Source organism: Kwoniella shivajii, chromosome 8 (genome assembly GCF_035658355.1).
Source record: "Kwoniella shivajii chromosome 8, complete sequence".
NCBI lineage: Eukaryota > Fungi > Basidiomycota > Tremellomycetes > Tremellales > Cryptococcaceae > Kwoniella > Kwoniella shivajii.
In genome coordinates this window covers 182,437-199,560 of record NC_085915.1, presented here as the reverse complement: position 1 = coordinate 199,560, position 17,124 = coordinate 182,437, and the positions used below count along the sequence as shown (strand labels likewise).

At 43.7% G+C, this 17,124-nt stretch overlaps 8 protein-coding genes across 8 annotated transcripts; 4 read left to right on the top strand and 4 right to left on the bottom strand.

Annotated features, from left to right (window-relative positions):
* Positions 1–960: 960 nt before the first annotated feature.
* On the top strand, positions 961–1,626 carry IL334_005846 (uncharacterized protein; the record flags this gene model as incomplete). The annotated part of the gene is made up of 1 exon (XM_062937553.1): positions 961–1,626. The coding sequence occupies one exon, from the start codon at positions 961–963 to the stop codon at positions 1,624–1,626; it is 666 nt and encodes a 221-aa protein (XP_062793604.1).
* Positions 1,627–2,546: 920 nt separating this feature from the next.
* IL334_005845 (uncharacterized protein) lies at positions 2,547–3,658 on the bottom strand (the record flags this gene model as incomplete). Its single annotated transcript, XM_062937552.1, has 3 exons — positions 2,547–2,759; positions 2,858–3,102; positions 3,199–3,658. The coding sequence occupies 3 exons, from the start codon at positions 3,656–3,658 to the stop codon at positions 2,547–2,549; spliced, it is 918 nt and encodes a 305-aa protein (XP_062793603.1).
* Positions 3,659–3,887: 229 nt separating this feature from the next.
* Positions 3,888–5,704, top strand: IL334_005844 (uncharacterized protein; the record flags this gene model as incomplete). Its single annotated transcript, XM_062937551.1, has 6 exons — positions 3,888–4,191; positions 4,260–4,435; positions 4,500–5,001; positions 5,070–5,191; positions 5,249–5,360; positions 5,415–5,704. The coding sequence occupies 6 exons, from the start codon at positions 3,888–3,890 to the stop codon at positions 5,702–5,704; spliced, it is 1,506 nt and encodes a 501-aa protein (XP_062793602.1).
* A 389-nt stretch (positions 5,705–6,093) lies between these two features.
* On the top strand, positions 6,094–7,931 carry IL334_005843 (uncharacterized protein; the record flags this gene model as incomplete). The annotated part of the gene is made up of 6 exons (XM_062937550.1): positions 6,094–6,373; positions 6,443–6,654; positions 6,724–7,201; positions 7,253–7,374; positions 7,452–7,563; positions 7,639–7,931. The coding sequence occupies 6 exons, from the start codon at positions 6,094–6,096 to the stop codon at positions 7,929–7,931; spliced, it is 1,497 nt and encodes a 498-aa protein (XP_062793601.1).
* Positions 7,932–8,131: 200 nt separating this feature from the next.
* Positions 8,132–10,637, bottom strand: IL334_005842 (uncharacterized protein; the record flags this gene model as incomplete). The annotated part of the gene is made up of 3 exons (XM_062937549.1): positions 8,132–8,508; positions 8,570–9,324; positions 9,403–10,637. The coding sequence occupies 3 exons, from the start codon at positions 10,635–10,637 to the stop codon at positions 8,132–8,134; spliced, it is 2,367 nt and encodes a 788-aa protein (XP_062793600.1).
* A 384-nt stretch (positions 10,638–11,021) lies between these two features.
* On the bottom strand, positions 11,022–11,547 carry IL334_005841 (uncharacterized protein; the record flags this gene model as incomplete). Its single annotated transcript, XM_062937548.1, has 2 exons — positions 11,022–11,389; positions 11,457–11,547. 2 exons carry the CDS (start codon positions 11,545–11,547, stop codon positions 11,022–11,024), a joined length of 459 nt encoding a protein of 152 aa, XP_062793599.1.
* A 330-nt stretch (positions 11,548–11,877) lies between these two features.
* Positions 11,878–13,822, top strand: IL334_005840 (uncharacterized protein; the record flags this gene model as incomplete). The annotated part of the gene is made up of 4 exons (XM_062937547.1): positions 11,878–11,886; positions 11,944–12,059; positions 12,140–12,581; positions 12,647–13,822. The coding sequence occupies 4 exons, from the start codon at positions 11,878–11,880 to the stop codon at positions 13,820–13,822; spliced, it is 1,743 nt and encodes a 580-aa protein (XP_062793598.1).
* A 137-nt stretch (positions 13,823–13,959) lies between these two features.
* Positions 13,960–16,893, bottom strand: IL334_005839 (uncharacterized protein; the record flags this gene model as incomplete). The annotated part of the gene is made up of 10 exons (XM_062937546.1): positions 13,960–14,145; positions 14,219–14,550; positions 14,621–14,741; positions 14,800–15,111; positions 15,168–15,205; positions 15,259–15,746; positions 15,803–15,882; positions 15,944–16,202; positions 16,283–16,441; positions 16,544–16,893. The coding sequence occupies 10 exons, from the start codon at positions 16,891–16,893 to the stop codon at positions 13,960–13,962; spliced, it is 2,325 nt and encodes a 774-aa protein (XP_062793597.1).
* Between the last annotated feature and the right edge of the window lie 231 nt (positions 16,894–17,124).

The window sequence follows — 17,124 nt, the reverse complement described above, 5'->3', positions numbered from 1 at the left end:
GATTTTATAACGTCATGCAATGGCGACGACTACACTTATTTTGTGGGTGACGAGCATCAGAGCCTTAATGGCAGACCAAAAAAGCATACGGTGGCGCGTGATTTGCTTGACTCTGAACATTCTGGCGCCGCTTAAGATGTGGACCCGGTCATCAGTATGCACGCCCATGCTGCAGCTAATGAACATTAGTATCTCATGATGGCTTGTCTCGATCCTGTTACTGTACCAAACTGGCATAAGATGGTCTGAGGCTGTAATGTAGTATGTCAATTGATGTAGATAATGCATTCAATTCTCATATACTAATTCATTCCAGAGGTCCGCCAGCAAGATTGACGCCGTTGAGCTTTTGTGTCATGAAGTGCTGGACAGCCCCTTCAGCGACACTTTTAAGCCTCTGTAACAAGCATTTTGCAGCGGCATTGATCGAAATCACTACATACTACTTAATGCAGGAAGCTATACTGCGAAAGGCTCAACGATTTGGGATAAAAGGGCAATGGAGCCATGCTGGTATTGTATATGGTCGCCCACTGTTTCAGTCTTCACGACAAGGTGGAGATTATGGTACGTTATCGTCTTTGACAGGATCGAATCAAACATGTTCTTCAGAACTTTATTTTGGTCGATCATTTGCACTATCGAGTGGCTCATCACCACTGATTCATCGCTGAAGATAAATGCAACAGTAACTTCTTAGGCTTCAGAGAACTCTTGTGGCGGCTGCAGAAAAGAGGAAAGCCCGTCTTGATCAGACATATAGTTAAGCAATCCTTCGACATATCATTTGTTCAGCTCTTTTGTTTCTTGGCAACAAAGCACCAGATTGAGCTTTCACGCTTCGATAGCATGAGAAAGCCAAGATACTCCTGACGTCTGATCGCATACATGCTTATGTGAATGGATTAACAAATAAAGGAGGCTTGTCGTGAACATTAAGAAAGTCACCATTCGAAATTGATGCTTTCTTTGTTGTGTCAAGTAGATATTCTGGTCTCCCTACTCTCCATACCGATCGAGGTAACAACCATTGTAAGTCACCTTCCACCGTTGTACAGCTTTGCAGCTTTGAAATCGGAAATCCGGGACCCAAAGGAAAATCCGTTCGAGACTGATAGAAATGTCATCATCGTCATCCGTCTGTTAAATGTGATATACTTTATCGACTCGAAAAACACCACTTCTACTGCCGGTAACGATGCCAGTACTACCAGCGGTGTCAGTGACATCCTCATGCCCTGTACTGAACATGGCGGCTTACATTGGTTCTCCGAGACTGCGCTCGCAGCAGAAGGGCACTCGCAAGAGCAAATCTCAACTGCACGCTCTTATAGTGATATATTTAAGGCCAGACCGGACAGGGATGAATGGATCAAGCTACATGATGTCTCTCGTGATCTACATTTCCTGAGTCAAGCTTCTGGCATTCATGCTCGTGCACGTTCCCAACCTCCTTCAGAGAGCAACACATCCAACCGAGCTCGACACGACGATACTGGGGAAAATCCGACCAACCGAGAGGATGAAGCTTCCGAGAACGACGTACCCCCTGGGAGTACTTTCGACAAGGAAGCCGGAATTTGGTATAGAGATGGGGTCAACGGTTCTAGCTTTGGGCCTCAATAACCTATTCAGATTCCTTACTCTCCAAGGCGATTAGTTTGTTCAGTAGTCTTTCACGATGGCTACCATCCGTTTTACTTCTGACGGAGTGCGGCAGAAAGACACATCACAGGTGACGATAGAAGAGGTGACAGTATTTTAGGTATTTAGTATGCTATGGGCGTTGAACGAGATGATAAATTCAGTGGGTATCTACCGTTTTAGGTTGTTCACGACCTGTGTGAACGTTACAGAGCTTCGACTAAACACGGCGCCTAACTTACAAATGCTCGCCATAAAGCGGGATTAAACGTCATCATAGGACGTCTTCCACTCTTGTTTGACTGGCGTTTCCCGAAGACGATCCAATATGTTGGATTTCGTACGACCACCCACATTCGAAAGCGAAAGACGAAGAGGCTGCTCCAGAGGTATGGGCGTACGACAAAAGCAACTAGTCAAGCGAGCGCCCCAGTGAGCGAGTTCAAGTCGCAGCTCCTTTTAGTTGTTCTTGAGTCACATTTCTTTCCAACGGCGATATATGCATTGAGCACGAAATAGAAAGTGGTCTGTGTCAGACGATCTCGCTCGAACCCTTGTCCAACTTCTGTCCCAAACTGTGCGCATACGCCACCTTGCACGCCATTCGAAGTCAGCTATACACACCGTTCCCTAGCGACATTCATCCGGCGCAGGTGGCTACATACAGAGGTCAAACATTGGTCCGATAGGAACCGAAGCTTTCACTATCGGGTATTGTGAGCCTTATGTTTCGCAGACATGTTTGTTTATTTTACCCCGTACTCGAGCATTGCGGAAGCCTATAGTTATCGTCTGTATGCGTCGATTCTGGTTTCGACGACACTCGTGTCCTAGAATCGATACGCAGCGAAGTGACCAAAAGAGTTGCATGTGATAGCAGCGTTTCCGAGAATGGGAAAATCTTACATGCTGTATGCTCCAGCCTTTCCATGACCAAACCTATCTCCCAGCCCTCTGGCATCTTTGATTTTCTTCTGTCTCTCTTGATCGGTCAACAATCTGCCTGTAACACCCATATCTCGATCACGATCCCATATAGCAGGGGCATCATCGTCGTCACCCTTCTTCTTTTTGGATATTTTCGATGAGTGTTGATCCAGCAATGAGGGACCTCGCTGTTGGAAGTAGATGATCAGCACGTGGTGAGAAAGTAATGAAGCGACAAATTGTGACAAGAACGATTCTCCAAAGAACAAAAAGGGTAGAAACTTACATTGTGCTGCTGTAGAGTCTCCCGGATTTCCGCTTCTTTCCTTCTCTTCCTTCTTTCTTCTTGTTCGTCATCGAACGACATGATTCTTTCACCCGCTTTGTCCTTTTTCCTCTTCACACCTGCAACCTCATCCGCTATACGTTGAGCTTTCTCTACAGGAGTTTCAGTCCATACGCTATGATCAACTGATTCCGGTTCTTTCACTGATTTCGAAAACGTGGTGGGTCTTTTTCGAAGGGGATCCACTGAGAAGGACACGTGAGCACATCGTCATGTATAGAGTGGCTACGAGGTCAGATTCATTCGCATAGGATGTAATCAAGAAGGACATTCATGCTTACCATTCGACAACACTCCGCTTGTGGGAGGAACCAACATCCATTCCTCCCTTTTCTTCTCCTTCGGTTTATTTTGCTCTTCTAGGATCTTTCTACGTCTCTCTTCTCGCTCCAAGAACTCTTTCACGGCGGATGAAGACTCTTCTTCGGCATTGGTAGGTACTGGTACTGGTCCTATCACATCATCGTCACTATCATCGTCATCATAGTGTCCAGGCGGCAGAGGCGGCCGAGATGGTCCTGCAGGAGGCAAAGAAGGTCCAGCGATTGGGATCGAAGGTCCTGCTTTGGCTTTTCGAGCAGCCGCCAGATGAGGTGGAAGTGCAGGTCCGAAATCATCTTCCTCATCTTCCTCATCTTCGGCTGGTATCACCGAAGCTGGCGGTGCAGGCCCTTCAGGAGAAGGTGTCCTGTTCCTCGTCAGATGAGCAAGGTGTGGGGGCAGTGAAGGTCCTATAGGCATGGTGCAATTGGATGATCAAAGTCGAAATCAGGACGAATGGGATAATTAGTGAACAAGCAGAAGAAGGCGATACAAAGGTGGAGGATGAATGTTGGAAATGTTTTTTGCGCCTGAGCCGAGTGAAGATTCAGGGGCTGTGCGTTTCCAAAGCTTTATTATATGTTGCCACTCAAATCACAGAATATCTTCTGACTCTTCTCTCTGTTCTCACATATACCACATCCAAAATATGACTCCAGACACGAAACAATCGTTACCACCCTTCTCTGCGGAGGAGGAACTTGATATTCCACCTCCATCTTACGACTCCGCTCTGGCAACTTCCACAACAAATCAACCGGATGCAGGATCTTCCACTTCACGGCCTGCAGAAGAGAGAGTCATCCCACATCATCTCTTACACCTCTTCTCTGGTCCACCTAACGGTGAACCTCCCATCGGGAGAGACTATGTACCTCCAGAACAAATCAAGAAGATCTCGTGGCAACAGAAAGGTCTAGTCATCGAGTCCTCGGACCCTCAATTATCTGATCGTACGTAGTATCCTGTTCTGATACCTCATTCCAAGATTATGAGCACACAGCGCTAACCAATGAATCAGCTAACGTAATGTACGACTTCATTCGAGCCCAGTCCATGGTCCCTCCAACTTCCAAGATCAGATGCAAAGGTGCCCATTTGGAAATTTCACAGATAGAACAACATGTTATAGAGGACGGGGTACGAACTTTCAAGAGGAAAGGGGAAAGTTATCAAGCGATTGATTTTGACTTTACCGTAAGTGCTTTTGATCTTTGGTCTTTCTTTTTTACATGCGCTGATTCGAACGAGGTATCGACAGATTGATTTGACTGAGATCATCCATCACCCTTCTAACAGAAACAATGTACATCTGCGATCCATATCGTCTTTCGCACCCACCATCAGAGGTTTACATGACCTTCGATATGGAGCTTCATACGCCCCTGATGCTCGTACTTCTCCCAGACATGGTGGCTATGAACCAGTAGACTCCGACGCACAATATGGTGCTACAGATATAGGAAGGAAAGCTACTGCCCCTGAGCTAAGTGAAAATGAAGCATGGAATACCTTCAGATTGAAGAAAGGTATTCCAGGATGGGTTAAAATGCAAGATATCCCGGAGTTTTGGGACACAAGACCTGGATCAAAACTGCCTTCAATCTCGTTAGATTCTGATGCCGAAAGTGCAAGATCCGGTATCGATGACTACCCAAGCTTGCGACAGTGGTGTCAGGTCTATTGTAAGGATAGTGGTATCTTCAAGGAATTCTGGATGTACAAAGGTCTTTATGGTTGGGATATTGAAAACCTCCAAAATGGTAAGTCAAAGTCGCTTATCCCTTTGTTGACTTTGCTCAATTGTATGCTCATGATACTTCTGCAACAGCAATAAAGAATGCCATCCTCTCCACTGGATATCAGTCAAATTACCTCACTGTAACTAGTGAGGTTACTCCACCCGCCGTTGTTATTCGACCCAACAATATATTCAGTCGAGCTATTAACCATGTCAGTTCGAACAGATTGCCCTTATGGTTGCGTGTGTGCTGATGTTATACCATTCAGGGCTTTATCTACTTTCTCTCGTGGATCACATTGATCTGGCCTATGATTTGGATTCTCAAGAGAGTTTTCCCAAGATTCTTAGGGGCGCCATGGGGAGTAGCTTATGTCAATTGTGAGTCTTTTTGTCGTCTTTGTGTAACATTGGCACTCATCGCCGAATTTGCAGACGGTCTGAAATGTTATCCCGCACTACCATCGACGTACCCCATGGAGACTATCTCTCAAGCACAAGATCGCCTCCCGAGTTTATACAAATTTCATCCGGAGCTCCCTAAGAATCCAACATTACAATATGGGCCAAAAGGAGTGCACTACCTTTTAGGAAGGAAAGAAGGTGAATGGTTCAGAGAATGGGAAGAGAGGATCAGGATGGGCGTGAGGATGAAACATAGAGGAGAATTACAAGGTGGCGTAGTTGGAGATACAAATGTTGGTGTTGGCCTAGATGGTTATTGATTTTGAGTTGGAAGCCTGACACCTGGTTGTGTTGTACTGTAAAATGTGATGCAAGTTTCGCTGTATAGTTTGTGCTCTTGCAGGTTGGTTTGTAGTCTAGATGACAGTTATGAATACTTACTACTCTATTCTGCCAAAGTAAGAGTTCTTCTTGCTGTGATCGTATGTTGTGATATCTTTCATCACACTTAGACTTTTGTCTAATCTGATATATAGCTATCCGATCAGGCACCACACCACATCATCAATCTTTGCCGAGACCATTCCGTAAGCTGTAGATAACAGCCTCAAATGAAATGTGAACAAATCTACCTGTCAAAAGATATAGGCAACAGAGATATCTCCATCGTGTGATACTTTCACTCATAAAAAGGGTCGTCTAGGGCATCATGACTCGCAAATCAGCTACTCCCACAGATGATCAGTCAGGTTTGAGCGAAGGCAATAAATCTGATTCTTCTTCAAGCTCGGATCTTGCTTCTGACACATCTCAAATTGAATCTTCTAAATCTCTCCGTCCGAATGAAATCCCAGCCCACCTTTTCTTGGGCAACGAGAACTTCGAAGACTTGTTCGAAGTCTCTGGGCAACCGCCCGATGAGATGTCATCGATCGAAGTATATCAAAGAGGTAGATATGTCGAATCTTGGGATCCTAAATTATCGGATCGTACGTCAGAAACTACCTTTGCTGAGATGCTGTCTAGCTGATATCCTTGAATCTCTGTGAGGCGTTCAGCTGAGACATTATACCAATTCCTACGCTATCAAGCCAGTATCCCACCCAATATGACCATCCGCTGCAGAGGGATTAGCTACGTCAAATTATCCAAAGAGTTATGTAAGAATTGCCAAAAGCATGGAAAACGTAAAAAGGCGAAGAAGGATGTCCACAAGGTGCAATCGAAGAATCAGACCGCACCTGAACGGATAGTGGATTTTAATTTTACCGTTAGTCGCTTTTTTTCTCTTTCTTTTCGAGATATATGCATACTGGACCTGAATCTAGAGTGGAGATAGATTGGCCTGAATGACATACTCAACCATGATCATACCTCGGGTCGAATCGATACGTGGACTTCATCACCATCTATGCCGACATATAGGGGATCGCACTGGGCAAGATTTGCAGCTCAGAGTCATCTAAGTGGAACACATTTACCGGGAAGTTTGGGTCCAATGCGAAGGTTTCCGTTGACGAGAGCGGGAAAGACCCCCTCAAGAAAAGAAGCTAGTCGATGGTCTGAGTGGGAGACATACAGGGAGAAGAGGGGAGTACCTGGATGGGTGAATATGGAAACAATACCTGATTTCTGGGAGAGATTCTCAGTTGCAATGGGATCCAGTAAAGATCCTAACAAGAGCGTCAGTAGCTTGTCCAAAAATCAAGCTAGCTTAAGGGAATGGTGCGAAGCCTTCTGCGCTGATAAAGGGATTTTGAAAGAATTCTGGTTGACTAAAGAAATTTCGGGATGGGATTTTCATACATTGAAAAGAGGTAAGTCGTTATACTGTCTACTGGATATTACATGTTATTCACTGATCGCAGCTTTGAGAAATACCATCTTGTCAACGGGATATGAAGGGAAAGAAGTAGAAATCCACTTCAACTATGAGCCTAAGTACGTGGTTGTCAGATCTAATAATTGGTTCAGTAAAGCTCTAGGTAGTGTGAGTGTTTTCCTTTGGATTGAATCTGAAGATAAAACACTTTTGTATACCAGCGACTGAAGTGGGTTCTGCTATAGCCGTTTATATATTTCCTCAGTTGGGTTACTGCAGTTTATCCACTGTTCTACGTTTTTAAATGTGTCTTCCCAAGAATAGGAGGCGCTCCGTGGTCAGTCGCTTGTGCCAATTGTACGTATCACCGTTATACAAACCAAGGCCAAACGAGAACGAGCTGATTTACCATCACTTGTATGCTTCACGTAGATGCATTGAAGGCGTATAAGCCTTTACCTACAACCTATCCTGATGAATCATTAACTTCTGCTCAAGATCGGGTCTCAACCCTTCGTCATACCCATCCTGAAGTCCCCGAAAATGCAATATTGCAGTATGGTCCAGATGGCATATATTACCTTGTCGGAAAAAGAGAGGGTGAATGGTTCAAGGAATGGGAAGCAAAGATCAAACTGGCCGTGAAGAAAAAGTTTAAAGGTGTTTTGGATGAAAAGATCGAAATCGATAATATGGCTGCGAAAAATTTAGATGGATATCAATAGGTGTATACAGTAAGCTCTTTCGTAACAATGCATCCACCTCTCTCTGTACTTTCAATATAATCAATGTCACAACATCCCCTTCATTTAGCATGTGAGAGTCAAAGGCTCTTGTACAATGTCTATAGAATCCATTCAAGTCGCACTCGTGCTTTATAAACAGGGAACATCATATACATCATAAAATGCATTCGTACGACTCATCAATGTTCGTTATCGTCATTATTCGTTGATTCGATTTCTTCCGTTTCGTCGTCTTTCTCATTCTCGCTCTCGAACTCCTCATCAGCTGACGTTTCTTCTTCGTCGTGATGATTATCCAATCGATTGTCACCTCGGTCCTCGACATCATTTTCACTCTCAGTCAGCTCTACATCGCTGTCATCAAGTTCATCATAATCTCGCTCGTCATCGCCATCACTATCACTGTCACTATCGATGATCCATGCACTGCTTTTCAATCTCTTGTTAGCTCGTGCCAACCTCCTGATCCTCGTTGTCGGATATCGAGTTTGCATTCTCTCCCAGTGTTTACGCTTTCGTCGGTCCGCATCTGTTGAGAGTAGCAGGGTGGCGTAATCTGTTGATATCACCGCCGTTAGTCATATCCAACTGCAAAGGGAGTTCCCCGCGATACTTACCTCGCTCAGACTTCAGGACCTTCCTGGTATGGTCTACCCCAAAAGTAGGTGGTGTTGTAGCCCAAACTTCACCCCGGTCATCCTCTTCTTGAAGCGCTTCACCGCTCTTGAACGCTTTCCAAAGGGATTTTTCGTAAATTCTATCATGAGCTTTATCCATCCTGTCAAGAGCAGAATCTAATTCTGCATCTTCTATTTCAGTCGCTGCATCACTCAGATCATCAATCATGACCGGATCTTCCTCATCGTTGATATCGACCCTGTCATCGGTGGTCACGAAATGTGGGATGAGGTGCCAAGACTGATATTTCGGAGGGAAGGTAGTGACCGGGTAATTCGGTTGACGGACGTTAACCAATTCTTCCTTGTCAGACGTTTGTTCTTCAATAGCTGAAACTTCCTCATCTTGCGTTTCATCCTGTACAGACGTCGTTCCATCTTCGTGGTCCTCTGGGTTTTGCTCTACACCATCAATATTCTCCCTATCCAAGTCACTGTTGTCGAAGATCCGCTCTAATGCATGGTTGATTGCCTCAAGTGGATGATCCAACCCAAGCATATTCAGAGCTTGATATACATGATCCGACGTTATCTCCGGTTCTTTCCCGTCTTCTTCTGGTCGTTGGCTGTAATTTTGCTCGCCAATTATGAGCGATTGATAAATGAGATAACGTAGATGATAGACTAATTGCAGATGAATTCCTTGAAGTATCGGGAATGAGAGATTACAAGGAGCGAATGGAATATTCAAACGTCTTTGGAACGATCATGCCAATATCATGTCAGCTGATAATGTCAAAGTCGTGATACCGTAGTTTAATCCTTGAACTCACCGTCGTATCCTATCCATCAGTTCATAATTGAATACCTCGATACCAGTCAACATCATGTACTCATACATTCCAATTTTTCTCAATCCCGCAACTGAACCCTCTAAATCATTTTTCGGTTGTGGTGGATTACCATTGTTTCTCACCTTATGAGGAGTATTGATCCCTTCTTCTCTACTAGCGAAAATAGCATCTGCTCCACCGGCAATTTCAATTTCATCCCTCGATAATCCTTCTTCAAGCAATTTCGCTATTCTATATTTCTCTCTATTCCTCCTTCTGTTTGTGATAGTTGATAAGAGACGTCTTTCTTCTGGTGTACGTTCTTTCTTAGGTATTGAGATTATATATTCGTATTTCTGTTGATCACGAACTATTCTACCTTTGGGATCACCTTTCATACCATATCCCGATACCGATCCAGCATTATCGTCTCCTCCTTCACTTTCAGAACCTTCTTGAGGTGGTGGAGACGGGATGCGTACACGATCAGAATACCATGTTGACCAGTCAGGTTTCATGAGCTTATTCAGAGCGAAAATCTTTTCCGAGTTTATAGATTCAGCGAAATCGTTGATTGCCCATTTATTTTCAATTGATCTGATAGATTGATGATTTTCCAAAGCTTTCGACTTGAGATAGGGTGTGAGAGATTCATCTAATGGTATCGCCTTCTGCATAGCTCTACGTTCATGACGACGATCCCTTTTTATCATGATATGGTTTTCTTCTTTTTCTCTTTGTTCAATTTCTTTGGAGATGATAGAGGACAATTCATCTTCATGTTCAATCCACTGATTGGAGATCTCTCTTGAAGCAGGAGCAAGACCTTTTCTCCATGATCTCAATCCATCCCATCTGACCTTTTGCATTCCTTCATCTTGTCTTTTCCTATCGACTTGACTGATGACTTCAGAACCTAATTCCAATATATCAAGATACCATTCAACTTCCATCTCACATTTTGTCTTGACTTCTTCCGCTATGAGATCAGGTCGATATCTCGAATGTCTTCGCAAAGAAGCGAAAAATACCGCCTTCTCATCGGGAGTCCATATTGCGTTTGACGGAGGTACGATAGTCGCGAATGGTACTTGTTTGTTTGGTACCAATATAGAAGTTTGACCTAGGATCTGTGCTTTCGAATCGGATATATGTGAGTCCAGGTGATACAAATACCATTTTGAGCTTGATTCATTTGGCACGGGAGGAGCTCCTGATCCTGATCTGCTGGACATAATGGTGTCATGGCAAATTGCTGTTGAATGAGTCCCATAGGAAACAGATTGAATTGCATCAAAACAACTCGGTACTTTCATTTTGGTCGCCCAAAATAACAGAAAAGACAAAAAAAAATCCGCTCGAACTAGGCGGATATGGCCGCCCACATTCCGAGATGCAGAGCTGTAACTTAACTTAGTTGAGACATCCAAACACATAGACGATGGTATACGTATCTTATATGTACATAACTTAACGTATGAAATTGTGCACGTCTGAAAAGAGCTGCAGTGGAGCCGATGACGACAATCATAGATAGCAAACAAGGATAGATCTTCGACGCCTGTTCACTGTGGTCAAAACCTTTCAAGACGTTAATTCAGCTGTTAACGAGGATCCATCTAATACCAAATAGGACCTGTTGTATTTCCCGTGAGATTCAATCTCCATTTCTCCAAGGCATCTTTAGCCCTGTTCGTCATAGCCTTACCATACTCCGGTCCCAGTGGAGGCGCAGGTAATGTCGTGTCAGCCAAGAAGAACGGTACTGCTTTAGCTTTAGGCGTATCTAAGCATGTTTTTTGGATTTGCTCGAAATCTTGCTTCGAATATCCACCACCAAGCATCACAGCGTCTGGGATCCTGTTGAAGTTCTGTGTTCCTAGGATCTCCTCGCCCTTTGTGACTTCAGGCAGGTTCTTGTATTGGCCTGATAAGATTAGAGGGATTTCATTATTGGCTTGATTCAACGACGAAACGAATCGAATGACTGTCATCGTCCAAACAACAACTTTAGCGGATGCAAAGTGACTCAGATCAACAGAAGTGTTTCTCACCTTCTACCTGCGGTTTGAGTCCTGCAATTACGCCCCTTCCTATAGCTGCCGTCTTACCGCAAAGTATGATGCGTGTCAAAGGGGCACTCATGTTCAGATCGTATATTTTGGAACTGTCAATCGGGGGTGTTTTTCTTTTGGGTGATATCACTGGAATTGTTTAAAGTACCATGGCTCGCTACAGCTCAGAGGGCATGATTCAGAGATGCCTGCAATCACACACGATGTGATTGTTGCTAATGACTTCCAAAACCGAGGGGGGCTACGACCTGCGGTGGTGGTAAAATATTGTGACGTCACTGTATGTTCGCCGAGCTTTTGAGCAATATTTCGCTTTCTTCGAGAGTGCTGGAAAACAATTCGGACTTTCTTTGATTTCTTTCGTTGATCATCAACCTCAATCTAGAATCAAATAGACGAGATGGATCAGGTGAGTGTCTCATATGGATAGGGAGATTTCAACCCTCGAGTACTGATGCTATGGCAGGACGCTTTCCGCAATCTTCTATCGGCCCCAAGACCTGCAACAGCAGGTAGTTCATCTCGTGGTGTTCTTGGAGCTCCAGCACCCAAGCGAGGATGGGGATTGAAGGTGAAAGAGGGGTGAGTACAGTCCTTCGTGAAGACAGTGGACAAATTCGGAAGGCTGAGGGTGCTGATATTGTGATACTTAACGATGAAAGGCATGAAAAGAAGAAAGATGAGAAAGCTACAAACCCAGAATTCGCACCTAGGAAATATCAAAAGAAGGAATCGATAGTTGAGGAATCACAATACAAAGATCGGGCAGAGTTACGTAGGCAAGGCAAAGATGATGAATACAAATCAGTTGAAAAACTATTAGAAGATTTTGAAGCACGAAAAGCGACAGCTACTAAACCTGAAGAATTAGAAGAATTAGAAAAACAACGAGCATATTTAGGAGGTGATGCAGAACATTCAGTTTTAGTCAAAGGATTAGACTATGCACTTTTGGCTGCGAGAAAGGCTGAACTGGCAAGGGAACAAGGTGAAGAGATTGATGATGAATTAGATGCTTTAGGTAAAGGTCTAGGTGGTGGTGGTTATGGTAAGAAGAAAGACTTATTACCCAAAGTTGAGAGACAAGAAACATTGGGGAAAGGAGTGAGTAATTTTGTATCCGTAATGTTTACTTGCAAGACAATGACTGACTCTCCGTTTTGCCGTAGTTCAAATCTATCGCTCAGAAAAAGGCAGAAGCAGAAGCTGCAAAAGGAGATAAAAAGAAGAAAAAGAAGAAGAAGAAGGTCAAGGCTGAACCGGAAGCCACGGCTGAAGCTGTTGCAGGCCCCTCCATCGAAACCAAGCCTTCCACGACAGAAGTATCAATGGACAAACCTGAACTGTCTCATGCGCTGTCTACTACAGTAAGGCCCGTATCTGTAAAAGCACCAATACCGCTGCCGGAAGATGACGACGACGATGATATTTTTGGAGATGTAGGGGAATATGATCTTGGTGTAGCAGGTGTTGATTCCGATTCATCAGAAGATGAATCAATGGATGTAGATGTCAAAAGAGAGAAACCTGTTGAAAGAGGGAGATCAAGGACGAGAACCAGATCACCTGTATCCAGAAAAGGTGGATATGGACCTAGATCACCTGGATATCGACATGATCGTCCTCTGTCAAAATCAAGGTCTAGATCTCGATCGTATGACAGAAGGAGATCAAGAGAATATAGAGATCATTCTCCCGTGTACAGAAGGAGATCGAGATCACCTTCATATGATCGAAGAAGATCGCCTAGTCCACATAGAGGAAGATACAGGGATCGATCATATTCACGTTCACGATCAAGGTCACCATACTACTCTCGTCGTCGTCCACCTTCTCCACCTAGAAGGAGATACCCCTCTCGTTCCCGTTCTCCTCCTAGAGGCCAGTATAATAGACTACCTAGATCACCTCGACGGTACTCTCCTTCACCGTCACCTCGTCGTTCACGCTCCGCATCCCCTGTCGTAGCTCGTAGAAGATCACCAACTAGATCACCTACACCCTTACTTAACGTACCAATACGGTCACCATCTCGGTCACCTTCTATATCAGATGACGAAGGTGGGCAACGAGCCACAAAACTTGTACCACTTTCTTCTTCTGCTATCCCATCCTTGAGATCCTTTTTGGAAGCGGATGGAGAAGCTTCTAAAGCCGAAGAGAAAAGGTTGAAAAAAGCAAAATGGAGAGCTCAACAGGGTTTATCAGCTCAAGACGGTGCTTCAGACCTGTTGAATTCCGATAAAAAAGATGCAGGAGAAAAACAAAAAGCGAATAGGGAATATCAGTTGTTGATGAATAGAATGAATAAGAAAGAAGGTGGTGGCGATGGCGGTGGTGAATGAGACTCTTTCTGAATCAAAAGGGACTATGTACAACGTGCATGTATGCAAAGTATGCTATTAATATCTACCATTGAATAAGAGTTTTTTTATTGCTCTGTTGTTGATCGCAGTCCTAGGATTCAGTTGCGGTTGACAATCTAAGGTTTTCCTTCACTGACGTCTTTCAGTCTTCCATCGATTAACGGACAAACAATGGCCAAATCGTCACTCAATTTATCCAATTCTTTCTTCTCTTTCTCTATGATTGGAGTAGTTGATTCTGATTTCTCCGAATCCCATTCTCCTGGAATATGTTGTTTTTGTTGACGCATTGCTTGACCAGCCTACGTAGCTCGTGATATCAGTAATCTGATCTTTTTCTATCGCTTTCACCAAGAACGATTAAGAGGGACTTACCACTTCGTCTACACTACTCATATGTTCATTCTTAGCTATATGCAAGGCATCTCTTATGGTAGACCAATCATGCTGGACAACATGTCTTCTTAATTGGCCCCAAGCTGAACTGGTTGATCGTTCAGAGACGGGACTTAGTACACCATCTCTCATTGAGCTATTGGGTGAGAACAGCCCTTTGTGAGTTTGAGATTGAGGCGAAGAGGATAAAGATGATGAAGGTGAATGTTGATGTTGAGCTCTAGCTTTTGATAATACTTTATCTGTTCTAGCGGACAAATGCGCTTCTGCTGCTGATTCAAGTTGTTTATGTCTAAATATGTACGATGAGCCTATCGTTGAAAGGAGCTATCAGCTTCTACATCTTTTCAACGGGATCAGTGTCACCACAGACTAACTTACCCAGGAGGAACGATCGCAATATGCTGCTCATAATTTGACCATTCTCATCATCTATGATGAATCTTCGATTCTTTAAGGACTCGAACCCGTCATATCCTTCAGCCATATATTCTCGTGTTATCTATCGTCGTTAAACCTTCAATCAGCCGAAGACCTGAATTCTGATGAAATCTACATACCACTCTGTATAATCTCGAATTATCTCTTTTGACTTCTTCGCCCAATTCAAGTTTTTTCTGTTTGACAACTACTCTAGTCCCATCTTCTTGTTCTTTGAAATCGACATAATCTTGCGGGTTCTCAATTTCATCGTCGTCATCTTCCTCTTTATCAGGTCGTTTCAGTTGATGGATTGAGATCACCCTTTGATTTGGTGGTAAAGTATGATCCCATTTAACTACTAATCCAGATATTATAGGAAATCGTCCTTCTTGAGCTGGCCATTTGGACAATGCTGATTCTAGACAATCCCATATTCCTGCTCCGTCGATCTGAAGAAAAGTCAATCAGCTTTCGCTTGAAAATCAAGAAATGAGGGGCAGCTCACTTCTATGCATACTACTGGATCTTCGAAAGGCAATATTTCTGTGGGATGATTAGCGTGTAAACCGAGTATGTATATGGTCTGGTAGACTCACCCAGTATATCACCTAACGTAATCTTGCCAGGACCGTACTGAGAATCACCTCTCAGAGTTCCACCACAAAGAATTACTGCATCGGCACTTGTTTCATCTCCCTTTCCCTTTTCTTTTCCATTTCCATTCTTATCTTTATCTTTATCTTTATCTTTATCTTTATCGAGTAAACTTTCCGCATAAGCATGCATCAAAACATCTGCGATCCAATTACCCAAACCCGCTTCTTGTGTTCTGACAATTTCAGATCTAGCATCAAAAGAAGCTAGCGTGAAACAAACTGGTTTTTGGATCGCTTCTGATACCGAGGCCAAGAGAGATTTGACCATTGTATCAAAAGATTCAGAAGAAGGTGAAGATGGGAGTACGTATAGATGTTTACCGGTCAAGGAAGTGATCAGGTGTCGACGGATGGATCCAGGTTTTGTAGGGGTGAGTTCGAGTTGAGCAGATGTAAGATCTCGGAAATCTGTTCCTGATTTGATCAGTCTTCGAGATATGTTAGCTTTATTCTTTAGCTATTACTTAGATGTTAAATGACTTACCTGACACCGTGATCTTCCATTGTTCCAGGGACATCTTTTCGTCCTGAATAACCTCCCCATGATTTGGCACCTTTTCCGATCTGTTGGGCAAGACATCAGGGACATGTTACGAGGTCCTTCAACTCCGAGAGGGCTACTTACATAATATATATGATCGTGTCCTCCAATCAACAGGTCGACTCCGTGTTCATCCTCTACACCAGGTTTATCGGCCACGGCGCCCAACTCGTTACATAGTCTGATATCGTTTGGGACTCTACAGTGTGTAAGAGCGATGATGATATCGACTTTGTGGGGTCCATTCGGATCACGAAGTTCTTTCGATAATTCCAATCCAACTTCTTTCATTGATCTATAATGGAAATTCCTGGGCCATGATGGTATAGTTGCTATCCAATCTCTATTTTTGAACGATTCAGTGGATATCATAAGTGAACTTGAGAGGAAAGGTCGGGAAAAGTTCAATGTGAAGCGACTCACTGCTCCACTAAACCGATCAAACCAATCTTAACCCCACATCTTTCCGTTATCCAATATCTATTTAGTGGTTCAGGTACTTTACCTGTTTTCTCATCTATTATATTCGATAGTAACCATGGGAATTTAGTTGATGTAATAAGCTTAGTCAAGTGGGGATAACTGAGTCAAAAATTGACCATGGTCAGCTCACCGCCTTCGAGTGCGGAATCTATGAACGCTTGCTTAGGTCGTGGTACGATTAGAAGGTATGAGAGGACATACCCAAAATCGAAATCGTGATTCCCAACACAAGCTACATCCAGCTTTAACTCATTTAAGAGGGGGACCATATGACTCCCTCTTGAAATACTACTTTCAACAGAAGGGTTAAAAACGTCTCCTGCAAATAAGACCAATCCATCTTTTTCGATTCTTTTGCCCTTGTCATCACCAGCTTTGATCTTTGCGTCCCTATCAGGCCATTTGCTTCTTTCGTTGAATAGTAATTGTGCGAATTGAGAGACGTTTATATGTTGACCACCGGATTTATCTTCTGGTGCTCCTGGTTGAGCGTTATATTTCTGGGAGACACGATAGACATCATTGAAGCACAATAAAGGGAGAGTAGGCATGATAGCTGAGACAGGCGCTGAAGTACGAGAAAGAGAAGCAATTGGCAATGGGTGGAGAGTCTATGATCGTGCAGCTCACTTGTTTCCAAGGATGATCTTGTGCTGCCGCGATTCGATAAAGATCAGACTGAGGTCTTGAATTCTTCTCTGTTTTCGATTGAATGAAGATGAATGGTCGTAGCTGGACGAATGATTTCGTATCGACGTCAACAGGCACGTACGTGGCGGATC